Source organism: Octopus bimaculoides, chromosome 2 (genome assembly GCF_046866305.1).
Source record: "Octopus bimaculoides isolate indiv1 chromosome 2, ASM4686630v1, whole genome shotgun sequence".
Lineage (NCBI taxonomy): Eukaryota > Metazoa > Mollusca > Cephalopoda > Octopoda > Octopodidae > Octopus > Octopus bimaculoides.
This window is the reverse complement of record NC_142929.1, coordinates 193913049-193940855: the sequence shown is the minus strand read 5'-3', so window position 1 is coordinate 193940855 and position 27807 is coordinate 193913049. Positions and strand designations below refer to the sequence as shown.

Genomic DNA, 27807 nt, shown 5'->3' with positions numbered 1-27807 from the left:
TAATTCTTCACTATGATTGGTTAAAATGTCGCTGTTTGTCATTTATTTCTTTTGAGCAATATTGCACAAAATATAATGAACAAAAAAGAATTAGTGTTGCTAGTAATTTAATTTCTACATTAAAATATAAAAGATAATGAAGTTTTATTTCAATAATACTATTTATAAATTTATTGTAACTTCACCTTGGTAAATGTTATCAAAATGGCTTCATCGGCTGAGGACGACGACGGAAAGAACCGATTAAATAATGAAATAAAAGCTGAACCGACTTTATTGGCAGTAAATAATGATGATGACAAGCAGATTACGAATCAGCGAAATAATAGACTGTCTAATTTAAAAGGTATTTTCTATTTTTATGTTAATTTATTATTGAACATTATGTTGAGTGTCTGAGGTGATTCTATTTAACCACAGGCCAGTCCTTAAGAGGCATGGATCAGAATTGACCGGTTCTTGGTCCACCTTGGAATATTGTGACAGTGTATCGTTCTTTTGCCAAATTAGCATGATGTAATTTGTATATTATTTCTAGCTGGGCCAGCAACCACATAAGGGGCTCCCTATTTCCTTGTCTTATTTCTCTGTCATAACATTGTTAAGAGTGACTTTCGTCCTGGACCCAAGATAGACTTATACCAGTTGTAAGTTAGCATCTTCAGTCAGGTAGCTTCTATTATTATAACACATTCTTTTAATGATATCAACACTATGCCCTTTACCCAGGAGACTTGAAGTAAAACTGCCGGAACACGTGTCTGTATTTACTTCAAATAATCGGAAATTTTTTCCCGCTACAACTGGTGCACTTTTGGAATATTCAATCATTTAACTGAAATCATCAATAAAACGGAGATTCTTGGAAGAAGTCCTGTATAATTTCGCCTCAAGAAAAAAAGAAAAAAAAGCAGCTTCTTTCAAAAATTCATTTTTCTACAAGCTTCTACCTTGACCCCCTCCATTCTTGTGTCTTTGGAATTGTTGTCACAAAATGAATTTGTATTTGCCTTTCTTTCATCATTTTATTTCATGGCACATAAAAAAAATTCAACAAGTGCTTGTTTGACTGTGTGGTAAAAAGTTTGCTTCCCAGCCACGTTGTTCCAGGTTCATTCCCATTGCGTGGCACCTTTTCAGCAAGTGCCTCACAGTGGGCATTTGGTAGACGGAAACTGAACGAAGCCCATCGTATGGGGTTGGGACACAATGAGGAGTTTTTACTGCATTTTTGACTTTGAAACAAAATATATTTTTTACAAATGTTCATTACTTTACAAAAATTAAATTGCTAAGCAAATGGCTTTCCTTAAGCATTGTAGCATAATCTGAATGTTTCCGAATATTATCGCTATTTTCTTTGAGCATATAAAAGACAAATTTGACTGGCGCAAAATGAGTAACACATGATAAGGTAAACTTGCCACTTCAGTTCTCCAGAATTACATTTGAAAACAGACCCCTACACATCCAATATCCATCGCTAGACATAAGAAAAATCAGAAATGCAAAAAGAAAAAAGAAATGATCTATGTCAGATGAAAGAGGATCTGGGGAAAATGGTACCATGATATTAACGAAACTAGACTAAATAGAAAAGCTCAACAGAAATATACTCCATAACTTCTTCCTAATCTGTTGCAGTGTCCTCCTCATATATTTACTCACCGTGCAGTCCTAATCTGTTGCAGTGTCCTCCTCATATATTTACTCACCGTGCAGTTAAAGAGAAGGAATTAGACATTACCCATTTTTACTCCATTTTTAGACAGCATATTTTGAAACAGATTAGACTTTATCAATATTTTTTCTCCCACCGAGAAAAGAATATTGTTTGTCAAACACCAAAAATTATCCAGTTGTTTCACCAGCAGCCTCAATTACAATTGGATCAGAGTGGAGGAAAAATTTCTTGGAAAAAAAAAAAAAAGTACCTGTCCCCTGACTAGGTTTCGAACTCTTCCCACCTCAACAACAATAGCAACATCTCGGCTGCCCAACTTCTACTCCCAGACATAATGAGGCAATACTTGCAATTTATTGATTTCAAATAGGGAAAAAATGAGAAATTAGAAATTACATGTTTTACCTTGGTTACTAATTTTGCCACCCTCCTCGTGTGTGTGTCTGTGTCTGTTTTACCCCCAGCACTTTGACTACTGGTGTTGGTTTGTTTACATCCCCATAACTTAGTGGTTTAGCAAAAGAGATTGATAGAATAAGTATCAGGCTTTAAAAAAGAAAGTACTGGCATTGACTCCTTTGACTAAGAATTCTTCAAGGCAGTGATTGAACACAAAATCATGTGGTTGAGAAACATAAAAAATTTTTAAAATTGTGGTCTGTGTGGAGTCGGGGAAGAAAGATGTTAAAAAATGGAATTTTGGAGAAAAATTTATTTTGATGAATTGTCTATGACTACGACCCTGAAATCTTTCAGAGTGGAAGACCCCCAACTTCTCCAAGACCAAAGAAAGCATAAAAGAGTCTAAGCAATGTGAAGACACTGTTGACGGTTTTCTTCTTCTGTTACAAGGGTCATTGTTCACCCTGAGTATGCTCTACTTGGTCAGACAATAAACAAGGAATACTGCCATGACATGTGGCGTTTGTAGGATGTTGTTCACTAGAGAAGGATAGAATTGAATGTGTCTAGTGAGTGGCAACTCCACCGGGACCATGCACCATGCCCATTCACTGCAGCAGTTTTGGATCCAGCACAACATTGCCCTGGTCCCAACAACTACCATGTTACCCGATCTCGACCTTTGTGACTTTTGCTTTTTTACCATTGGTCTTAGAAAGGGCATCCAGCTGTAAAAACCCTGCCAAAACAGACACAGAAGTCTGGTGCAGACTCATGCCTGGCCGGCTCCTGTCGAACCGTCCGACCCATGCCAGCATGGAAAACGGACGTTAAACGATGGTGATGATGAAATCCCATTTGAAAGGAATAAAATTTCAAAGACATCAAAGAAATCCAAGAGAAAGCGATGGGGCAGGTTGAACAAATTTTACCAAAACAGTTTTAAAAAAAAAAAGCAAAATCTGAATCGAAACACTTGTACAAAATGCAAAAAATCAATGGTGAATCAATGGTGATGATATAATTATAAGAAAACGTTTGGGTAAAATTGCTGAGAATGTTTTTGTTTGTGTTTCAGGGGCTGCATTCTTTACGTCTTTGACTACGGCTTCTCTTTTGTTTGGCTTTGGAACAACGGTAGCCATGGCTAAGAAGAAAGACCCTGCCATGTTTGCTAAGGTAAATCACTTTAATTAATATTTCAAAATAACATTGAAACTTTTTCAAATAGATTTTGCTTTGACGATTTCTTCTCTTTTTTTTTTGTTTGTTTGTTCCCCTCCTCACAAATCTCTCCTCTAATGCCAGCCATCACTCACTTTCACCATTGATCACTTCCACCTGTATTACAACCCATCTATTTCTTTATTGTCCATAGGGGGCTAAACATAGAGGAGACAAACAAGGACAGACAAAGGGATTAGGTTGATTACTGGTACTTATTTAATCGACCCTGAAAGGATGAAAGGCAAAGTCGACCTCGGTGGAATTTGAACTCAGAACATAACAGCAGACGAAATACCACTAAGCATTTCGCTCAGCGTGCTAAAGATTCTGCCAGCTCACCACCTGTATTACAACCCATCATGCTTCCCCCCCCCCCTGCTTATTCTTCTCTTGTCACTCTCTCTCTCTTCTACTCACCTCTTCATACATACTACTTTGTGCATCTGTTTGCATCATAATCGATCAAGGATTCTGTAGCTTTAGGTGTTACAAGACAAGCTCACTTGTGCCGTTGCCAGTGATTGGAAGGCCATTGAGCTATAGAAACCCTGCTGTGTTCGGCTGAAACCTGGTCCCCGACCATGTCTAGGGAAGCAGTGTAATTCTTCCTAAAGAATTAATTCAGGCACTGTACCAGCCTCCCCAACCCACACCAGCATGGTAAATGGATGTCAAATGATGATGATTCAACAGCAACAATTCTGAGAGCTGCAGGAATGAAACTAGAAAATAATTTGATTATTTTCTCCATTCCCGACAGAGGGAAATGTTTCAATTATTTCCTGTATCAAAGTTAGGAGTGGGTGTGTGATAAGTAGCCTGCTTACCGACCACATGGTTCTGGGTTCAGTCCCACTGTGTGGCACCTTGGGCAAGTGTCTTCTACTATAGCCTTTGGCCAACCAAAGCCTTCTGAGTGGATTTGGTAGACGGAAACTGAAAAGAAGCCTGTTGTTTATATATGTGTGTCTGTGTTTGTCCCCCTACCATCGCTTGACAACCGATGGTGGTGTATATACGTCCTCGTAAGTTAGCGGTTCAGCAAAAGCGACCAATAGGATAAGTACTAGGCCTACAAAGAATAAGTCCTGGAGTCAATTTGGTCGACTAAAGGCAGTGCTCTAGCATGGTCACAGTCAAATGTCTGAAACAAATAAAAGAATAAATTAGACCAAACAAATTTAAATGTTAATAAATTATTTTCATTAAATGAACCCTGCAAAAAAATCTTCAGAAACTCAAAGAACATTTTCCAATTGGTTTCACACCTCATAAATAGATGCCGGTTGTTGCTGCTTTGTCATTAAAGTTTATCGTTTACTTGCTTTAGTCATTAGACTGTGGCCATGCTGGGGCACCACCAGTGCTCTTTTTTTTTAAGCCTGGTACTTATTCTGTTGATCTCTTTTGCCAAAATACTAAGTTACACCAACACTGGTTGTCAAGCAGTGCTGGGGGACAAACAAACACACACACACACACATATATGATAGGCTTCTTTCAGTTTCTGTCCACAAAATCCACTCACAAGGTTTTGGTCAGCCTGAGACTATAGCAGAAGACACTTGCCCAAGCTGCCACACAGCAGAACTGAACCTGGAACCATGTGGTTGGGAAGCAAACTTCTTGCCTCACAGACACTCCTGCATTTATCTAATAATTTTTTTGTAAAGCCAAGAATACAAAGAAAACTTACCTGTTTCTTCTTCAGTCATTGTTTTTCCTTCGTAATTTTTGTCCTGACAAAGCTCATTCTGCGTCAGAGTCTGACTCTAAATACTTCAAGAATGGACTTTCATATCATTTGTTACTGTTTACCCTCCACCCCCACCCACCCAACCACTGTATATTCCCAAACTTGCTTCACCAAGATTGCCTGACCTACCAAACCACCTCATAAAACTGCTCTTCAACTTTCCTTTGCAGTGACAGAAGTCTTGTGAGATCTATTATAAATAACCATTAATAATTCACTGCACCACATTTTATGCATTATCTTCTGTGACACCAAAGGGAAACATGTTTTTCTGTTGTCTGTTTTGCCTCTCTTTCATCCAAAAGGTTTTAAGTTTGCCAATTCAACCGTTTCCATCATTTGATTAAGCAGGTGTTTAACAGTTGGAGATTATTGTTGTGGTTGCTGCTGTTGCCAATCACTCAACCATGAAATGAAACTGGGACATTAGAGAGATCACCTGATTGAGATTGGTTCTTATCTCTAACAATTCTATGATTGGATGGTTTCACCACCACCACCACCACACTAACCCAATATTTTGTTCTGTATTATTGGGGACGTTTGTCCTTAATAATAATTGGTTGAAGTTTGGGCACAAGGTCAGCAATTTTGAGAGGTGGGGGTGGGGGCAAGTCATCTTTAACTTTCATCCCATCAGGGTCGGCGAAATAAAGTGCCAGTCAAGTATGGGATTGATCTGGTCCTGACTAACATCTCCCCGTCCCTCAGATCGTTGGTCTAATACGAGTATCTGACTGTATTACAGTTTATCATCCTTGAAAGGAAGAGAGGCAAGGTCAGCCTCAGCCAAATTTCTCCTCAGAACATAAAGATGAACAAGATGCTGTTAAGAATTTTGTCTAGTCTGGTAATGATAATGATGATAATGATTCTGTCTGACTTTGGCACAATGCCAGCAATTTTAAGGTGGCGGGGTGGGGTTTAGTCTATCATGTTGATCCCACTGCTCAAACTGGTCCTTATTTTATTGACCCTGGAAAGATGAAAAGCAAAGTCAACCTTGGTAGAATTTGAACACAGAACCTAAGGACAGACAAAAAATGCCACTAAACGTTTTCTTCAGTTCACAAGAGATTTTGGGGTGGGGATTAGTCGATTACATCAACCCTTAACGCTCGATTGTGACATATTTTATCGACCCTGAAAGGATGAAGGCAAAGTCGACCCTGGCGGAATTTGAACTCAGAAAATAAAGATGGACGAAATGCCACTAAGTATTTCGCCTGGCATGCTAACGAGTCTGTCAGCTCACAACCTTAATGATAATCATCAGGCACAAAAGGTCTGAAATTTGAAGGGAGCTTGTCAATTGCATTGACCCCAGTATGCAACTGGTACTTATTTCATTGATCCAGAAAGGATGAAAAGTAAAGTCGATCTCGGTGGAATTTGAAACCAGTAAAGATGGACAAAATGCTAAGTGCAGTAGTAGTAGTAGTAGTAGTGGTGATTTTTCTGGTATCGGCACAGGGCCTGAAATTGTTGGGGAAGGAGCTGTAAATTACATCAACCCCCATTGCTCAGCTCGTACCTATTTTATTGACCCTGAAAGGTTGGAAAGCATAGTTGATCTCTGGAGGGATTTGAACTTAGAATGTAATGAGTTAAATAATCATATTAAAAGTACAGCTGAGAGCCAGCAGCTTCTCCCACTCCCTTAACTGCCCCTTTTGTAGTTCCCTATTATGATAAAGTTCTTTAAGAGAAAATGTCATGGTAACAGAACAATATTCGTCATCTCATTGTTGTGACGTTCGATATTTTGTATTTTTTAGACCTTGATACCCAGCCGAGAATACCCTGTCACTGGACATGCGTTTGCTGCTCGTGCACTTGCATGGGGGACATTATATTCAATCTCTGGTGTCTCCCTTCTAACGTTTGCTGTGTGGAAAATGCTTGGAGTTCACAATGTGAGTATCTAAAGGTATTTCTGTAATTCTCAAAGGGTTACAAAAACAAAATCTTTCATCTCATCTTCTTTACCCACTTATTCCTGGTAGGTTTGTAGGGGCAGAGTCCTCAACTACACCTTCCATTGGACACTGTCAGAAGCACCCATCTCCTATTGACTGGATTTGCAAGTGAGACCACCTGAGCTTGTGGATGTTATCCAACCATCTCAGTCACGGTCTATCCCTGGGTCTTCTGCCAATTGGTTTTGCCCACAAAATCTGTCGGCACTTCTTTCCTGAGACATTCCTGCTATGTTTCAGAACTATGTTCTTTCAATTTGGAGAAGTAGTAGCTCTGCCTGGAGCAGCTCCCTAATCTTGGTGCTGTGCATCCTATCAAGTAACATTCCTTATTGTTTTAATCCAAAAGTGAATCAAAATGTGAAACCAATAAATGTCTGTTTATTAATTTGTAATGTTGGGCTGAACATCTGACTCAGAACAATTTGGGAGGGCTGTATATAGTTACCTCACCTGCTAGAAAGAGTAGCCAATAGATGAGCGATGTAGTTCACTTGAAGCATTGAAGTTCACTGAAGTAAAATAGTAAATGAAAAGGGAAAAGAAGAAAGCTCCTGAAAATGCAGAGAGGAAAGTTGAAAATGGGGTTACTGCCCCTCTGGCTGCTATCCGAATGGCAGGATCTAATGGAACACACATTTCTTCTGAAGTGTTTAAAGGTTTTTTCAACTTTCGTTTCTGCATTGCTAGAAGCTTCCTTCATTTCCCTTTCATTTATTTTTCTACCAGTGAATAACTGATAATGTGAACAGCTTGCCAAGCTGTAGAAAAAGACTCAGTGTATGCAATTAAAATAGCATTAAAACAGCCATCTGTCTATCATATTTTACACACACACACACACACACATATATATATAGTGAAACAAGTAAAAAGATTTTTAAAAATAATAGTCCAATGAGCTGATGATGTGGTCTAATCAGTTGGTGATCAGAACATCCAGTTCAACCGACAGTCAGCCAATCTGTCTACATAGGCCTACAACCAACGACAATATGCTGAGGCAGTCATCCAGCTGTGAATAGAAATGAAGTTGAATATGGAAAAAAAGACCTTTGATTTCTAAGATGGGCAAAAGAACAGAAATTTGGTGGGGAGGGGAATAGAGCCAGTTTGATCTGAGGGAGTGGGGAATATAATCAGTTTTGACTGGAGTAAATGTGTCAACCCTGGACACATTGAAACTCAGACTGACATAATTTGATTTAGTGCTCAACAAACAAGCTTTAACAGGAATGTTGACATTTTCCTCATCACCATCATCCTTGGATGTTAACGATGATGAATTAATCATTTTGGGATTACTTTAAACAATTTTCTCTTTCTGCTTGTATTTCAGTTGGTAGAATTCCGAGAAAAAATTCAAAGCCTGATGCCAAAAGTTCCAAAAAAACAACCCCAAGAAGGTCGAACAGAATTTAAAAATCTAACAGATTTGATGCAGTATATAATAGATATTGATGCTGAGGAGAAGAAAAAAAAATTAGCCAAAACCAATTCTAATGTCTCAGGAAGTTGATTACGACAAGAATGGTTGGTTTGGTTTTCAGTTCCAAAATCTCAATTTGGAATATTTGTTTTTAGAAATTTGATTTTATTGATGTGAAAATTAAGTTTATTATTTGTACAAAAATGAAACATATTCCAAGAAGAATGCCACGTCAGAGACTGAAACTGATCTCGTATTTCTCTGCTAATGATTTCCATCTAAAAATATACTCGTTAATTTTAATAAGGCTGTAATTAACTTCAGTAATGGGTTCTTACCATCATTGTAAAAGAAGAAGGGACCTGTATACAGTTGTTTGACCTGACAGAAATATTTTCCAAATCTCCCTCAATGTTTTAAAAGAAACTCTTAGATACAGAAGCCCAGGTCAAAGGTGAAACGCTTTTGATAATTTGGCTCAATGATCACTGATAGAGCTCTACAGCAACAGAAGATATTACATAACCTCATTTAACTTTGGCTTGAGTGATATCCCAGGAATCCAAATTCTTGGCTATCCCCACGTCAAGACTGGTCTTTAAGAAAGTCCCCTGATACAGCAACTCCAGGTTCCTATTCCTGGTATAACTAGTGTTTTTAAGGGATGCCTACATCCTCACCATTTAACGTCTCTATTCCATGCTAGCATGGGTGGGACGGTACCACAAGAACCGGCCAGGCCAAAGCCTGCACCAGAACCTCTGTGATATAAACAGAGGAAGATAGCATTAGTTTAATATTGGTTACATTTGTTCCAGTAGCATGTTTCCCTCCATATATAAGCTATACGTTTCACCTTACATATAGATGATTATCTCTGATAAATTACATAAGAGCCATATAAGTTTACCCATTGTTGATTGGGAAGAATGACATTTCATCCGACACTTACGACACTTTGCTATTATCCGTGATATGTGGGAGAGTTGTATAGTATTGCTTATATGCGGAGGGAGACATACAACAACAACAATAATAATAATACTTTCTTTATTGGTGACAAGGGCCCACACAAAAAACAAAAACAAACAAGGGACGGTGGGGTTTAGACGATGCGTGTAAATAGTAAAACAATTAACAATAGAATTCAGACAATTAAATTCCCGAAAAGCGGGGGAATCCAAACAGGAACTTCCAAGGAACCCCCACACACCCCAATCACTCAGGGCACCCCTTTTCCCTTCACCCTCCCCAGCCTACAAGCGCATACTTAGTGTAGGCTCACTCACACAGGACATCCTGGCCACATTCATCCACCTTTCGATGAACTTGGCAACGGCACCTCCCTCACCACCCTCACCTTTCTTTTCAGGTGGAACCTAAAAAAAAGGTAATGGATCTTTGGCCAAAGAGGAAAGTGCCTGTCTTCAGACGTGTCCACCACACAAACTCTTTTACCATAGCCGCCAGACAGGGGAAAACTGCCTGACCTTCCTGGCTAAAGGGTGATCTTCATGATGGACTCGGACGATAGTCAGATCCATCCCACATGCGGCCACAGCTGTTCAACAAAGCTCCACAAGTCAGCAGTGCTCAGGCACTATATGAGTGTGTGTAGGACAGGGGTCATCACTCTGTGTGCATCTCAGATAGGACCAGCTGACTGCACTTCTATAGAGCTTGTCTCAAACTGGTAGAGCACTGCCAGGCCAGCAATTTCTGGAACTTATCCATGGGCCCCTGCCTGAACATTCTCTGGAAAAGACCACCCAACTAATCATCTGCAACACCCAGAGATTCCCCCAGAATGTCATCGTTCTTGCCTTCCACTAATCCCCTATAGAACTCTTAAGATGGAGCTTCCACCAACTGCTCAACTGGCTGAGAGCTGTGAGCACTTAGAGACACAAAGTGGTTTTGAAGTTTCCAGATATTTTCTCCATTTCACTGTTGGTTTTTATATTTTCTGTGTCTTGTTTATTATCAAAGTACAAGGCTCACCATCTGAGTCTGCGAATGAATTCATTGGTTTTTGCTATTAGTTCCTTCAAATAAACATTCTTAAGTGGTTTGGGTGTATCCTTTAAAGATGTATCAATTTCAATTATTCCCCATTTTGCCAGTATGGTCCTTTTATATATTTATACCAGAGCAATAAATAAAAGTTAGTTATTAACTTCGATTAGAGGTTGTGTTAACCTCATGAAGGGATGGTTTCATCCAAGGAAATACTGGTTCAATCCCTAGTATTTTAGGGAAATTAATTCCCTTAAAAATAATAGGTATATATATATAAACATATACTTTATATTGATATAAAAGAAGAGAAAGAAAATGGAGATTGGGAAGTTAATAATCGTTTATTATTAACAGAAAATTAATCATCATCCATTGCAGCTGTTTCAATTTATATATATATTAACTGGTTTATGAAAAAAATTAATTCTTCTTTGTCAAATTTATTGGTAGTGCTAGATAAGATTCATACTGCCTGTTTATGATATCACATCACGGAGTTTTCATTCATGCACAAAAAACATTTTAACTTAAATGTAAAAACTAAACATAAGTAACCAATATCATATACCTGTAAGACATAAAATGTAAACGGAATGGAAACATAATTGTGTATCAATTTATTTATCCTTTACTGGTAATGTTAAAAAGAAAAGATAAATCAAGGCAAAATGCACTGAAGCCATAAATTATACAAGGAAATGTTTCTTTCAAAGCCTCTCAAAAAGAGTCACTAGGGGCTTCTTATGTAGCTCTGCGTTTGAGCTTGCAATAAGGATGTCATCTAAGTATGCAAAGACAAAATCAAGGACCCCTGCACACAGTGGCCATCAGGCGTTGGAAGGATTGTGCTGCGTTTCTCAGCCCAAAGGGTGTACGTAGCAATTCGTACAGACTGAACGGAGTGATCACAGCGGTTTTCGGTACATCGTAGTCTTGTACTGGTATTTGGTGGTTTCCCCGGATGAGGTCAACCTTGGAGAAAACCAAGCACCCAACTGGCTGGGCTGAAAAATTTTGTATGTTTGGAATGGGGTAGCAGTCAGATGTATCTGCGTTGAGACAACAGTAATCTCTGCAGGTTCGATAACGTCTGCCGGCCACTAGGGTGTTCAACAGCGGCCAACCCTGGAGTTTCCCTGGGTCACTGGTGAAGGGGTCCTGAAGCTACATGGTTGTTTATATTTTGTCGCCTTTTTTCCAAACTTTGCATGGTAGAAGCACAGGTCATCATGCTTAACCCTACCCCGTTTCAGGGCCGAACCTATGGCGTTGACCAGGAGACCACTGGACAAAAAATGTCTGTCAGCTGCCTTTGCTAATTGTCCTTGATTTTGGTCTGAGTTATGAGGGCCTTGACCTGGGGTGGCAGCTTGCGGAGGAATATTTCTTTAAACAAAAAGGAAGGTGACTCACCGGGGTGGGGGCGGGGGGGGGGGGGTATGGCGTATTTGTTTACTGGTGCTGGATGGGTTAAAATGTCCAGCACCCTCGTGTCTTCGTCTACTCCCGCCACAATGTGTGAGTACTTTGTTTGGTCAGCCATTACCTAGTTTATATCGAATTGAGCATCCGCCTGCATGAACCACAGGTCAGAACTGTGGTAGCCTCAGTGTTGTTTCGTTGCTGGTCATGTTTGTTTCTGTAGCGAGAGCTGTTGTTCTATTGTCAGGGTCACTAGTTATAATTTTCTTAAGCTACACGCAAACAAACCAGTGGAGACAAGAATACATTTACCAAAGCTTTATTACTTTACGTACATCAGGGCTGAAGTCGTCAGTTATTTCTGTTTCGTTCACTCAGATTCGTTTCATGCTCACCGTTGACAGTCTTCTGCTTTGATTCTCCTTTCTGGAAGTCCTTTTTTTTACTGCTGACCAACTTCCTCTAGCTCGCCCGCAGTGAAGTATCCGTCTACAGTTCGTCTGTCATGAATCCTGCCCTACACGGGACATTTACAAAGTCTTAACTGCCTCTTTCAAGTCTGATACACTCGAGTATAACATGGGCAACATTGCTGTCCATTAGGGTGGAGTGAAAAATGTACTTTTTACACAGATTTTCGAAATAGGTTTCCAAGAATATACTTTTTATTGTGAAATCCATTGAAAACATCTGTGTTAAAATCTGAAGTTCTAAATTTACATCTTCAGGCTCTGCAGCCCACTTGAAATTAAGAATAATGAGCGAAAAATCAATTTATAACACATTTGCTGTTCCTCATTTTATTTTTACATTCATTGTAACAAAACGATTTTCTTTTGTGAAATCCTTTCAAGACAAAAGTGTTAAAATCTCAAGCTCTTCTAACAGGCATGTAGGTTTAGATACCTACTGTGGAGTATCTCTTTCTCCCATTATAATTGTTTTGTAGTTTCAAGGAGCTGGAACGGGTCACCGACTTGTGATGTCCGTGCGGAGTGAGGTGATGAGAATGGCCCCTTAGTACATCACACGATCGATACAATAAATATAAATAGAACAATGCATATATGTGCCAGAGGGAAATAAGAGACACAACCGGGCAGAATGTTTAAGAGAAGAAGATTTATTGATATGTTAACATGCGTGATTGTGTGTGCGTCATATATACAGAATAATGGACAGGACGTCATAAGAACAAGATGTATGCGTGTGTATGTAGGAATAGATGTATGTGTGTTAACATATAAGGATGGTGATGAAGAAGAGACGGTGAAAGAGTCAGTAGCCATCAAAGTGAGGAGTAAGTTCATAGGCACAAGAACGGTAAATACCAATTTGTAGTCAATTGTACACGATAGTTGAAATACTGTATCAAGAAGTTGCAGCAATGATGCAGAGCCAGTTGCGGTACATGTCGTACGTGTAGTTGTGGCTGTGATGCTGCTACCTGGGTCACTTGGTACAGGAGTTCTTGCAGGTTGTATATTCGCTGTTGATCCATGGTGAAGTAATTCACGAACAGTGCAGTGTTGTAACCAGGGCGAGTACGTAGAGATGTTGATGTTAGGACAAATGGTGGCGACAGAGACGGAGGTTGCCGTAATGCTGTTGGACGAAGTTGATGAGCCTCCATGTGGCTGCTGTTGTGTTGTCGCTGGAACTGGCGGTGTCTTGTGTGGTCAGTGGCCAGACCTAAAAAGGTCTGAAACCAAAGTTTTTCTTTATTAACCATAAAGGTTATACATAGAAGGGACAAAACAAAGGACTTTGGACAGACATACACAAATCTTGCAAAACTTTGGACGATGCGTATGAGTTTAAAAATTTATAATTATATACTTTTAAAGTTAAAAATTAAAATGATTTAGATGAAAATGATCAGGGTTCAATTTATTGACCTGCCGGTTATTTTCCTTTTATTTTTTCCATTTTCCCTTTTTTCTCTCTTTTTTCCTTTTTCCTTTTCTCTTTTTTGACTGGCTATGCAAGCGCAGCTCCCTTTATACTCATCTTTCAAGGGTTCGTTTCAAGAGGATTTCCCTTTCGTCTTCTTCCACTTGGCCACTGTCTTCGTCGAAGGGTTCAACCGGCAGGTCAAACGTCTCTGTTGGGTTTTGTAATATCCGAATATCTTCTGGATGCCTTTTCCTCAAATCATAGTACAGTTGTTCCGGTGTTTTGGCAGCTGTAATGGCCTCTTTGGTATCATTCAAGAAACACACATTTGCTTCTAATAATCCCGTCCAGATATTTGTTCTTCGTTCTATTCTGTATCATGATTCTCTTGTCTTTCTTAAAGTCTACTCGGCCTTTATATGGGTTCGTTGTTTGGTTTTTTTTCCATTTTGTTTTTCGGGGCATGTTCAGAGGGGGGGGGGATCCTTCCTCTTACTTCTTTTTCTAGTAGCCTCCTTGAAACCTGCCTCACTTGTTTCGCTTAAGGGTGACTCTTTTGATAAGGTAGCTTCTTTGTTCGCGAGTGCCCCCTCCACATTACTCTGAGGGGCTTGGTTTTCAGAGGTTGTCACCGACCTCGTGCCAGCCTCCGTGGCCTTTGGTGCCGCTTCTGTGCTTGTTGGCTGAATATAGGCCTCCTTGGCCTTCGATGTCGTTGGCTTATTGTTTGAGGTGGACGCTGGCTTCGTAACGACCTCCATGGTTGTCGGCGCCGCCTCTATAGTTACTGGCTGAATTACCAGTTGGATCTTGTTGGATAATGCCGATACCGCTTTTAGAACGGTCTCCGAGGCCATCGGTTGCGTATTGGCCTCCCCTGCCTCCGGTGACACCGGTTGGGTTATCAGACTATATTTCTTAGTTGCGTCAGCCACCGATTTAGTCACTGTCTCCTTGGCCATCAATGCTGCCACTGTGGTCACCGGTTGGGTGACTGCCTCTTTGACCTGTGGTGCCACTTCTTTATTTCGTTCCTCAGTTTCCTTCTTTTTCAAGCATTTGGACCTTAGGTGCCCCTTCTTTCTGCAATAGAAGCACCTGGGTTTATGTCCTTCAACGTGGATTGGAGTAATTTTGTCATTTATGTTTATGGACTCGGGTAAGTCTTCTAAGTGGAGGCTGGAAGCCTGCACCACTATCTCAAGGGTCTGCCCTTTCCAGTTTGTTGGGCCATTTCTCTTTACCTGAATTATGTGGATTTTTTCCTCATAATACACTCTACTTCTACCTCTGGCGGTATATATTGAATCTTTATCCTGGACATCCTCCATCCCAGATAAAGTGGCAACAACATTTTTTGCCACTTGTTAAGGTTTGAGTTGAGAGATTCTGTGCTCTCTCAATCGATTCGAATCTGGCTTCAACTGTTGCGTATTTGGTGTCACGGGCTAAATATTTCACTTCTTTCATGACATGCCCGAGGCATTTTCCCACTACTTTCTTCCAAAAATTTGAAGGTTTTCTTCTCTGTGTTGTATGTTTTGTATACTATAGTACGTTCTTTAATGCTGTTAATCACCTCGCTGGGGGACGAAATCTTACTCTCCCCATTTACTTCCGAGATCATTTCAAAATATTTCTTTATGTTTTCCATATTTACGTCAATATGTTCTTATCCGTCTACATTGACGGCAAAATTCATTTTTTTCGAAACAATTTCTTCTGACAAAGACATAATTTTGCATCAACACAAAAAATTAAACAAATATTTTTTTTTTCCTAAGCAAAGTTTAAAGTTCAATATTGTAGCAATTGCATAAATCTCCTTCCCCTGCGAGGGGGAGGGTCACAGTACACAACTAAATGTCAATCAATTTTTAAAACAACGTTTCCCTTACGGGAAACCAGCAAATGCAATGAACAACAATATTGATAACACAACAAAAATTATAGCCAACAGAAATCAACTCACGCAAGACAGAGGCTAGAACCAAAGACATCAAGATGAGGAAAAGTTGGGGTTTTTTTATAAGCTGAGCCTTGTGGGTTCCTCTTTTGATGGAGCAGACTGGATTTTCAAAGTTCTTCAAATTAAATGGAATGCTAAAAGTGGAATGGGCAATTCTTCCATCAAGAAGAAGGGTGGCAGCAATGCAAGATGATGTCACAGCAAAAGCCACTTTTTTCTGCATTCTGACTGAAGCCAGCCAACAGTAGATTCATAAGAAATGTTTTCTCAGTTCCACCAGGAACATCCAGAAAGAAAGTTCCCTCCTCTGTTCATGCTTAAGAAAAAGGTTCATTGTCGACAAGCTTCGAGATCCTGAATGATGGATCCCATTTCTCTAAGAAGCTCTTTGTTAAATGCACCTGTCTCTTTGACTTTAGCAATCCAAACTCATCCAGACCATCCTGGCTTGAAAATTAATAACTTTGTCTTCAATTTCATACAATGTCAAATTGGCAACTTCTTGATTCATAGCCATGTCTTTCAATCCTAGACGAACAAGTTGCATTTGACAGAGGATATCTTCACTCAAACATTCCTGATATTTCTCCTACAGTTCCTTGGGATTGGAAAGATCACATGTAGCAATCGTGATGGTAAATAGGTTTCTCATTTGCTTAGGTGATCAAATTGCAGCAGCTTCGTCAAGTATCTGATCCTAATGCTCATCATTCCCAGCCAAACCAAGTAGGAGACATGCTTGCTTGTAAGTTTCACATCTGACTCCGTTAACCATCTTGAAACTCTCAAAAGATGTTGGTCCTCTAACATGATGAAGTAGCAGTCTCAGACTGAAGCATTCCTGATTATTTGAATACAACTATGTAAACTCTGGCTGAGACATCGTTACTTTTTAATTCCTGGTTCAGTTGGATGTGTCTCTCCCAGCTTCCTTCTGTGAAACTGACCTCTTTGGAAAGAAGAATACTTATAAACTTCTGGACACCGTAGAGTTTTGGTAAATCCATCTTCTTTAAAATGCCATCAAACTGGTATTCTTTGGAGTTTCAATCAATGTTTGAGCATTTTCATGGGTAAAATCTACCTTTTTGGCCATTCTCCAAATGAACGCTGAGTTGTTGGACTGATGGGCTTCTTTCTTTTATATGCCTACATTTTCTTTCATGTTCTGAAGAAGCAGTTTTGTCTGCTCTGATTCTTTACTTTCAAGTCCTCAGAACTGCTCCTTGTATTGCTGACTTGAACTCCTTCACAAATGGATTCTATTGATGTAACAACTCTTGAAGATCCAGAACAATATTCGGTTTTAATTTTTTTTGTTGCTTCTTGCAACCTCTTCAATAGTTGTTGAATCTCTCCATTATCGGAGCTGCATTCTTTTGTTTGTGCGCATGTGTGTGCTTCAGTGTGTATGTGTATACACATGTATGTATGCATGTGTGTATGTTTGTATTATGTATTCTACATATTCATGTGTTTGTGTGTTTACCTCTGTCTCCTTGTGTGTGCATGTTTGAGTGTCTGTATATGGGTTTGTGTCACTATGTACATGTTTCTGTTATGTATGGATGTGTCTTCATATGTGTGTGTGTGTGTATGATCATGTTTCCCTCTCCTTTTGTGTGTGTGCTTGTCTATCCATATTACCTATATACCTATCTATCTACTTACCTATCTGTTTACCTACATATATATATATATATTCACTTATGTAACAGCCTACTAACAAATCTATCTGTGTATGTATAAACTGTGGGCTTTGGAGTTTCATTACCTTCTATTTCTATCTCCTATTTAGTATGAGGGGAGTTTCATTTATGAGGACGTAGTCCTGAATTTGTCTGAGTGTCAGGTCCTTTGGGTGCTTGAATAAAATGCGGATATCAAGTCAACCCAGTGTGCCTCCATGTTGGTAGCATATGGAGGACTGTTTTCTGTCGACATATTCTCTCAGATGCACATTGAATCCCTCTGCTATGCTTCTGGATGTCTCACCAATGTATGTCATGTTCTTGACTTTTCAGGCACCCTCTATGCACCTTATGCTGTAGACTACATTTCTAGTTCTACAGTTAATACCAGGGTTAATCCTACATACCATGCAGTTCTCATTGGTGTATGTGGTATTCTCAAAGAGGTGCGTCCTATATAAATGTGATCTGACGGAGCTCCCTGGCTTTTCAACGATCTTAATATTGAGTTTGGTCTCCTCCAGAGCTTTCCTAAATCTTCGGGTTAGTTCTCCATGAGCTGTGGACTCTACAAACATCACTTTTGTTATTTGTCGGCCTTGTACAACGTGTTCACCTTGTTTGCTTTGTCACAAACTCTCTGTATCCTATTCCAGTGTTTACCTCTGTATCTAGGGCAGGCACCACTGGTTTCATGACATATAATGCTATCTAACTTCTTTTAGCTCCCATCCTTCTGGTGATATCCAGAGAATTGCATGAAGTTCTGTACATGTTTCTTCGTTTCATAGGGTTTGCTTAGTGGGGACACGTTATTCATTATCCTAAGTCTGCTATCAGTATGTTGGTTTTCATGTTGCGTGACAAAGCTGAGTTCTTGTGAACAACATATTTAGAAGCTATGGGTTTCATGTAATAGGAGTGGAGGAGCTGCACTCCGTTGTTCACAGTCTCTAACCAATGTTCAGTATCAAGGGCAGGGAGTCTATTGTTGGGGTGCCTAGTGGGGTAATCTATAGTTACCTTGATATTTTGGTGGATGGAGTTAGCTACGTGCTGGATGCTCTCCATTATGCTCCTCTCGGTTCCTACAGTTACAAGAGTTTGTCCTAACTAGAATATTCATGTCATCCACATCGCTACAGTAAAGCAAAACAGTTGTGGATTGTTCAGTTAAGGATTTTTAAAGTTTTCTGTCCCACCAGGTCATGAAGAGACCAGTCACACCGACGCCAATGGCTGCACCTTGAACCTGCATCTATAGTTTCCTGTTAGACTTTACTACCTGGTTCTTCAGGGTGGTTCTTATGCTAGCCCCTATTGCATGTGCAGTCATTCTGGTTGTTCCCAGGGTCTTGGGTGGGTATGGTCCAGCCCCTCCAGCGCTCTGCAGTATTTTGTTTTCCCTGTCAGGTGATGAGGGGTCGGCTTCCCCTCTGTGACCTGTGGGGCAGAAGCTACTAAGGGCCATGATTGTCTAGGTAGTTACAGTCATAGGTGAGTTTAAGGAGGAGGAGGAGGAGGAGGCCCAGTTCCTTCGCGTTGACTTCACGGAACTCTACTTCACTCTCACAGATAATCTCAATGCATTTTTCAACAGCAAAATCTATGTCTATTGATGGCTAGAGTGAAACTACATCCCTACTACCCACTACACAACTTGCGAGATCGTTGGAATGGTTGCAACTATTGATTCTACTGAGGAGATCCTCCGTGCTCACACAGACATCCGGGCATATTTCAATGAGTGGTCGTAACACACATGAGAGGAAGTAGGATAGCCTATAATTGTTTGGAGATATTCACTCTGCAAACTGGCCGAGTTGGAGGCCCCATAAGAGGGCTTGTGTAGGGTTTATGGGACTTATGTAACCTGTATAGTGTAGGAACATCATTGTTGGATGCTTGGAAATTGTGTGCCATCCTTTTCATAAGTTGGAGTATGTTGCACCACATTCCCATGTGTGCATTGAGAAGTTTTTCCACTCTTTCCTGTTCCTGTGGTGCAACTTCTCTCATGCTACCGATGTGTTGTTGCATGGTCTGGACATAGTTCTGTGGGCTGTCTATTGACAGTCTGCCAGACTTGTCCGTAGGGAGGCACACTAATTTCCTGTTACAGTTTTTGTAGGCCTTTGGCAACAGATGAGTTGATGGGTCTCCCCTCCTCCATTATGTTTTTTAGTGGTTTTGTTATATCTTCATCATCATTTAATGTCTGTACGAATGAGGACAGCTGTGTGAAAATGTGTCACACCCTAACAGTGGAGGGGACTTGTGGAAGAGGTAGACCCAGGAAGACTTGGGATGAAGTGGGGAAGCATGACCCTCAAACATTGGTATCTTTCATAATTTCTTGTGGAGAGAACACCTTTACTTCACACCCCTCCCCCCCCCCTACAAAGCGTGTTCTGTTAGTTTGACTTCGTTGCTATGGCTCTTGGTGGCAGCCTCAAAATTTCTTTACTTCAACTGCTCATCCATTATTTCGACAGACTTCAATAATTCCTCCGAGGAGTTGAGGTTTTTGTATTCCATCATTAATACCTGGAGGCTGTAATTGGTTGCATTGCATATTGGCACATGATAGAGTAAGAGACAAATTGTGCCAATACCAACCAATCAGAGTGGTAGACACAACAGGGTCCAAAACAGCGCCCAAAGGTTAGCCGTTACCTGCTACATTCGTATGTACTTATATATATAATAGAGAGAGGGAGTTCGTTACAAGCATATGAAATTTTAATCATTTTTTTTTTTGTAAAAAGGGCAAAGGTTAATGTTTTGGAATCTAATAATTAATTAAGCATATGTCTTGAAGTTTCAAAATCAAATAACCTTTGGATGGTACCCTGTGTCTTTTTTCACAAAATTAAATTTGTGGAAAACACTATCAAATTTTAGTAAATTTTGCCAGATTTTAGGGATAAATTACCTAATAACATCAACAAAAATCTTTAACATTGTTTCTAAAGTTGCAAAAAAAAAAAAATAATAGAATTTGAATAAAATCCAGACTTTAGTCCCTTTTTTTTCCCCCTTGGATGACAAAAATTTTTTTTTTTCTCAAAATTATATTTTCAAGCCATTTTTATCATTTTTTTGTGATTTTTGACCAGTACAATTTTGACATTGTTCACATAGCATTTATTTGGGCATATGTCCTAACTCCAAAATGCCATAAAATTTCTTAAAACTGAACTTTTGGGTCTACTTTGTTTTGTGTGTGTGTGTGTTAGCTCAGACATTTCTTGTTTTCAGAATTTACAACAAAACATTTGGAGTCCATCGGCTTTTTTTTTTTTTTTTGTATTGAAATGTCCAGCCCTGAGTCCACTCTCCATCACAAGCTCCCTTGGGTTTTGAAATTTCCACATCAGCCAAAGAGGCTTCATCATTTCAAACTCATAACCATTGATCTTTTCTTTCTCCGATTGATTTGTATTGTGGAGTACAGCAATGAATTCCGGGTAGAGGTAGGGGTCCACCAAGGTTCCGTCCTCAGCCCCTTATTATTTACCATAGTCCTCCAGGCAATCACAGAGGAGTTCAAGACAGGTTGCCCCTGGGAGCTCCTCTATGCTGATGACCTTGCCCTAATTGCGGAGTCACTATCAGAACTAGAGGAGAAGTTTCAGGTGTGGAAGCAAGGTCTAGAATTGAAGGGCCTTAGAGTCAAGCTAGCTAAAACCAAAATCCTAATAAGTAGGAAGGTAGATAAAACAGAAACCCCTTCAGGTAGATGGCCCTGCTCAGTATGTAGAAAAGGAGTAGGTAGTAACTCTATAAGATGTACCCGGTGCAAGCTATGGACACATAAGAGGTGCAGCAACATCAAAGGCAGGTTAACTAGCAAGTTAGTTTTTGTTTGTGGCAGATGTTCAGGTGCAATAAAGACTGCAAACAAACAGGAAACAACTTCTATCTCATTCCAGGGTGAAAAACTAGAGGTAGTCGATAGCTTCCGCTATCTGGGCGACCAAGTTAGTAGTGGGGGTGGGTGCGCTGAAAGTGTAGCTGCTAGAATAAGAATAGCCTGGGCAAAGTTTAGAGAGCTCTTACCCCTGCTGGCGACAAAGGGACTCTCACTCAGAGTAAAAGGCAGACTGTATGACGCATGCGTACGAACAACCATGCTACATGGCAGTGAAACATGGGCTGTAACTGCTGAGGACATACGTAAGCTCGCAAGGAATGAAGCCAGTATGCTCCGTTGGATGTGTAATGTCAATGTGAATACCCGTCAGAGTGTAAGTATCTTGAGAGAAAAGCTGAACATTAGAAGCATCAGTTGTGGCGTGCAAGAGAGACGATTGCGCTGGTATGGACATGTGGTGAGAATGGAGGAGGATAGCTGCGTGAAAAAGTGCCACACCCTAACAGTTGAGGGAACCCGTGGAAGAGGTAGGCCCAGGAAGACCTGGGCTGAGGTGGTGAGGCAAGACCTTCGTACATTGGGCCTCACCGAGGCGATGACTACGGACCGAGACCTTTGGAAATGTGCTGTGCGTGAGAAGACCCGGCAAGCCAAGTAAGATCGTTGCCAGTGCCCCTGGACTGGTTCTTGTGCGGGTGGCACATGAGATGCACCATTTTGAGCGTGGCCGTTGCCAGTACCGCCTGACTGGCTCCTGTAGGATTTTCGAGCGAGATCGTTGCCAGTGCCCCTGGACTGGCTTGTGCGGGTGGCACATAAAAGACACCATTTCGAGCGTGGCCGTTTTCGTGCGGGTGACACGTAAAAGCACCCACTACACTCTCTGAGTGGTTGGCGTTAGGAAGGGCATCCAGCTGTAGAAACTCTGCCAAATCAGACTGGAGCCTGGTGTTGCCATCCGGTTTCACCAGTCCTCAGTCAAATCGTCCAACCCGATGATGATGATCTCTCCTTTGAAAAGAGGATTTTAGCAGCAAAACATTTATTCTACCACCACCACCACCGACATCATTTAATGTCTGCTTTCCATACTGGCATGGGTTGGAGGGATTGGCAGGAGCTGCACCAGGCTCCAATAATCTGCTTTGAAATGGTCTCTACACCTGGATTCCCTTCCTAACGCCAACCAATTGATGGATTTGCTGCTTTTCACATGACACCAGCAGTTTGAAGATTCATTAAATGGTGTTCCTGTGTTAATTATTGGAGGACACTCAGAGCGTTTCTGTGTTTATTTTTTTAACAGGAACTTGAAGGAAAGTTTTACCTTATTTGGCAAATTGCTGAAAGATTGGCAGAACCATTAGTGTTAACCTGTTGCAGCCCAAATATTCTAAGTTCAAATCCTTTCACAGTCAGTCTTGCTTTTCACCCTTCCAAGGTCAATAAAGTAACAGGGGGGTCCACAAAAACACTCTGATTTCACAATGTTATGATATTTAAACTAATTCAAAGATATTGATAAACATGTTGTGAACCGATTCTCTAAAAGCAGTTATTTAATTTTTTTTCAGGCGATTTAGACATCTTTAACCAGAAAATCACAGGGGTACAAGGAAATCTAAAAATGGCCATCACCCCACAGCAACACAGCTGGTGTGTACTGGAATTTGCAAGACCAAACAGTGTTGTGGGCATGCAATGTGCTTTCAGACTCAAATATCATACAATTCCACTTGCACCCATTCCATTCGGAAATGGTACAACGATTTTAGTCAGAAAGGGACATTCTGGCCGACCATCAGTCTCAGAGGAAGTTATTGATCGAGTTAGAAGAAAATTTGTGCACAGCCCCAAAAAGTCAATATGAAGAGCTAGTCGAGAGTTACACCTCCCCAAGGGCACAGTTTGCAAGATCCTACACAAACACTCAAAGTTTCACCCTTACAAGCTGCAATTAGTCCAAAACTCCACCTGAAAGATAATGGAATGCGGTTTGAATTTTGTGAGAATATCCAGCAATCAATGGAAGATAATGATAACCTGCTGTGAAAAGAAAATCATTTTCAGTGATGGTGTTATTTCACATGAACGGCAAAGTCAATAGGCATAACATGCGGATATGGAGGGCTTGAATGTCCCCACGTTACCCAGGAAATTGAATGAGACTCACCAAAAGTTAATGTGTTTTATGCCGTATCAGAGAGAACAGTGTATGGCCCCCTTCCTTCTTTTAATGAGGAGCTGTTACTGGTCAAAGTTACCTGGAGATGCTGACCAACTGGATGTTTCCACAACTAGCTGCTGAGGGTGATGGCTACCTTTTCCAGCAAGATGGTGCTCCACTGCATGGCATCTTGTTGTCAGGAGATTTCTCACTGAGTACTTGCCAAACAGATGGATTGGTCATGCTGGACGAGATGATCAAGTGTTCTGCAAATGGCCTGCGAGGTCAGCAGACCTAACCATTTGTGAGTACATGAAGAGCACAGTTTCTGTACCACCCCTACCTGCAACCCTGGTGGAGCTGAAAATTTTGATCAGTGAAGCAGTTTGCATGGTAACTCCAGATATGCTGCTGAGTGTCTGAACCAAACTGGATTATCACATTGATGCTTTCCGAGCAACTAGACGCATGCACATTGAGTACCTTGAATGCTTCCTTCCACCACATGAAGGAAATCCTGCATCTGAAGCTACTAACTGTGAAAGACTATTACAATAAATTTGCATGTTATGTCTGTTTAAAATCAGGGAGTGTTTTTGTGGACACCCCTCTGTGTATTGGTGTCTCTTGAACTTGGAGAATAACCAAGAATCCTGATGGAATCTTCTTTGTGTTGGTTGTGCTTTAAGGACAGATGAGCGTGTAAACTCCCAAAACCACAATATTTTTGCATGGAGCAGAGAAACCCACCTCACTCCTCCACCCCGTATTATTAGATTGATGAAACATAAAAACAGAACAATGCCACACCAAGATGTGTCCTTGTTAGTCATTGAGGTCTTCTACTAGAAGTCAGCAGAAGACCTGAATCTCAGCAAAAACTGAAAGTGTTGGGGAAAGTGCTTCAGATGCATGTCTTTAAAAGGCCAACCTCCTAACAACTTGGTGACGTCAGATTGTCTTTGAGAATTATCAAAGACAAAGATGTATTTTATGTTCATGGCTGCAGAGGAAATTAGATTTCACTAAACAGCATTGTTAAATATTTCTCATTTTTATTTATTGTTTAACATTTTTACAGCTATTGTTTGTTAGTATAGTGTACAGCTATTTACAAATATAATCCAGAGGTGACAGAAATGGACGGAGAACTCAGAAGGACATCGATAGGAGGAGATTGAACTATTTAAAAAATCCTTTCTACTATAGGCACTAGGCCTGAAATTTTGGGGGAGGGGGTTAATCGATTACTTCGACCCCAGTGTTTCACTGGTACTTAATTTATCAACCCCGAAAGGATGAAAGGCAAAGTCGACCTCAGTGGAATTTGAACTCAGAACGTGCATATAGACGAAATGCTGCTAAGCATTTTGCTCAGCGTGCTAACAATTCTGCCAGCTCACAACATTAATAATAATAATAATAATAATGGTTTCAAATTTTGGCACAAGGGCAGTCATTTTGGGGGAGGGGATGTATCGATTACATTGATCCCAGTGCATTACTGGTACTTAATTTAGCGACCCTGAAAGGGTGAAAGGCAAAGTCAGCCTTGGTGGAATTTGGACTCAGAACACAGCAGCAGACGAAATACCGCTTAACGATTCTGCCAGCTCACCGACTTGATGATGATGATGATTGTTTCTATTATAAACACAAGGCCTGAAATTTGGGGGGGAAGGGTAGTCGATTACATCGATTCCCAGTACTCAACTGGTGCTTAATTTATCGACCCCGAAACGATGAAAAGCAAAGTTGACTTTGGCAAAATTTGAACTCAGAACGTAACGATGGGCAAAATACTGCTAAACATTTCGCCCAGCGTGCTAACAGTTCTGCCAATTCACAGCCTGAATAATAATAACAGGTGGTGAATTGTCAGAGTTGTTAGAGTGTTGGAGAAAAAGATTTGTCTGAGGATGAGGATCTGTAAAAAAGCAATAAGAATTCCATTGTTATGGGAGGAAGTCAGCCGAGGCCATCATTTGTTGACCTGATGCTACAAGGACAGAACACAGACAAAACAGCATGTACTTAGCAGAGAAATAAAATCAGTCTCAGTGGAATTTGAACTCAGAACATAAAGTTAGCAACAGAAGCAGTATTAATACCAAAGGGCAATCATTATATCCAACTTAATGTGGATGTTGTGTTGGAACACATGATACTGTGTTATTTTGCCCTGAGAGAATCTCTCCTATGGACAGAAGCACATTGTGATTAATTATTTTTTAATAAGCCTCTTCAGGCTATTTGCCACATCAAAGCCTGAAAAGACATGGAAATCCTATAAATACATCATTGGTGGTGTGATTTGGCTGATATACAGCTACTTGATATCTGTCACTGATGAGACCAGGTAGGTTGAAATTACATGATCCGGCAGTTCTGTCACCCATGGCAGATGATTCTCATCTGCCAATGAGATGAATACAAGTGTTTTTTATGCACCATGAGTCCATGTGAAATCCTCTCAAGTTAAATAAAATCAGTTTTCAGCATTCTAACAAAGCATCCACATTAAGTTGGATACAAAGGTTGCCTTTCTTGGATGGTCTTCTGATCCGGCTGATCCCTGCAAAGGTTGTTTAGAGTTTTTGATACAAGGCCAACAGTTTTAGGAGGACTGAGTATTTGACCTGATACTTTATTTTACTGACCCCCAAAACAATAAAAGGGAAAGTTGACCTTGATGGAATTTTAGCTCCAAACATAAAAAACTGGAAGAAATACTGTTTGCAGCATTGTGTCAGACAATTCTTGCAGCTTATCACCTTACAATAAGAATAATAATAATCATTTGTGATTGTTAATTAACACTATTCTGTGATCGAAGGTAGGACCCCTTTTTTTATGCTGATACTCTGCGATTTCCTTTCAGACTTTCTGTAATTGCTGTTGGATCTGTTTTATCTGTTTGTTGCTTCCAGTTCTTCAAGTGTCATCATCATCATTTAACGTCCCTTTTTCCATGCTGGCATGGGTTGGACAGTTTGAGAGGAGCTGCTAAGGCCAGCAGCCACACCAGGTTCCATTGTCTGTTTTGTCATGGTTTCTACAGCCAGATTCCTTCCTAATGCCAATCACTTTACAGAATGGGCTGAATGTTTTTTTCTTCTGTGGCACCGTAGCCATTGCAATTGGTTATATCAACTCCAGTATTTGTCTGGTGTCTATTTTAGCAATATTGGAATAAGGAAGGTCTAAGTTAACTTGCACACAATTTGAACCTATTACCTGAAGGTTTATAGCCAAATCCCATCCAGTATTTTGTGTGGCACTCTACTAATTCTGCCAATTCAGCTGAGAAGTCTTTGGGTACCAGAATCTCTTGAAGACTTTGTAAAAGATGTCAGTCTTTACAACTGGGAGACAAAATGTTACAAGGCAATAATTTAGAATTTAAAAAAAGTTATGTACACAACTAAAAGTAATCCTTTAAAATATTTTACAATTTCCATGTTTCCTGATGTTGTTGTTGTTGGTGCTGTTCACCGGAATCTTCCTTTTACAGGATCAAACACGTCCGGGACTGGTGAAAAATAGAGAGACAGATACAATTATGGTCAGGTTTTGAATAAATTAAAAATGATTTAACGACAGAAACTGGACACAGGAAAAAACAAAAATGAATTAATTTTTAAACTGGAAATATTTGAACTCCAAATGTAACGACAAACGAAATGCTGCTAAGCATATTTGTCTGTCATGATAACGATTCTGACAGCTTACCGCCTTATATAATAATAATATTGGAATAAGGAAGGTCTAAGTTAACTTGCACACAATTTGAACCTATTACCTGAAGGTTTATAGCCAAATCCCATCCAGTATTTTGTCTGGCACTCTACTAATTCTGCCAATACATCTGAGAAGTCTTTGGGTGCCAGAATCTCTTGAAGACTTTGTAAAAGATGTCAGTCTCTACAACTGGGAGACAAAATGTTACAAGGCAATAATTTAGGAGGAGTGGCTGTGTGGTAAGTAGCTTGCTTACCAATCACATGGTTCCAGGTTCAATCCCACTGCATGGTACCTTGGGCAAGTGTCTTCTACTATAGCCTCGGGCCGACCAAAGCCTTCTGAGTGGATTTGGTTGATGGAAACTGAAAGAAGCCCGTTGTATATGTGTGTATACGTTTGTGTGTCTGTGTTTTTCCCCCCAACATCACTTGACAGTCGATGCTTGTGTGTTTATGTCCCCATAACCTAGTGGTTCATCAAAAGAGACCGATAGAATAAGTCCTGGGGTCGATTTGCTCGACTAAAGGTAGTGCTCCAGCATGGCC

General features: G+C 40.3%; 2 protein-coding genes across 10 annotated transcripts in view; one reads left to right on the top strand and one right to left on the bottom strand.

The window, feature by feature from the left end:
- The first annotated feature begins 46 nt into the window (after nt 1–46).
- LOC106869907 (transmembrane protein 242) lies at nt 47–24563 on the top strand. 2 transcript variants are annotated; one of them, XM_052965829.2, is made up of 5 exons: nt 101–346; nt 3165–3265; nt 6848–6985; nt 8388–8581; nt 22926–24563. In XM_052965829.2, exons 1-4 carry the CDS (start codon nt 205–207, stop codon nt 8565–8567), a joined length of 561 nt encoding a protein of 186 aa, XP_052821789.1. In that variant the 5' UTR covers nt 101–204; the 3' UTR covers nt 8568–8581; nt 22926–24563. The 2 variants fall into 2 exon arrangements, with proteins under 2 accessions (XP_014771325.1, XP_052821789.1); XM_014915839.3 differs by lacking the exon at nt 22926–24563 and having other exon boundaries at nt 47–346; nt 8388–11101.
- LOC106879913 (X-linked retinitis pigmentosa GTPase regulator) overlaps nt 24554–27807 on the bottom strand; it is a 57768-nt gene continuing 54514 nt past the window's right edge. For all 8 annotated transcript variants that reach the window (XM_052965824.2, XM_089348283.1, XM_014929662.3 and 5 more), the window contains one exon: nt 24554–27050. In XM_052965824.2, coding sequence (XP_052821784.1) covers nt 27027–27050 — 24 coding nt within the window. In that variant the 3' untranslated portion in view covers nt 24554–27026. The remainder of the gene's footprint in view (nt 27051–27807) is intronic.

What these genes read in the sequence shown, in the direction of transcription:
- LOC106869907 (XM_052965829.2), top strand. Translation starts at nt 205, where the DNA reads ATGGCTTCATCGGCTGAGGACGACGACGGAAAGAACCGATTAAATAAT. An exon ending in TAGACTGTCTAATTTAAAAG is followed by an intron (nt 347 to 3,164) that starts GTATTTTCTATT and finishes TTTGTGTTTCAG; the next exon opens with GGGCTGCATTCTTTACGTCT. An exon ending in ACCCTGCCATGTTTGCTAAG is followed by an intron (nt 3,266 to 6,847) that starts GTAAATCACTTT and finishes TGTATTTTTTAG; the next exon opens with ACCTTGATACCCAGCCGAGA.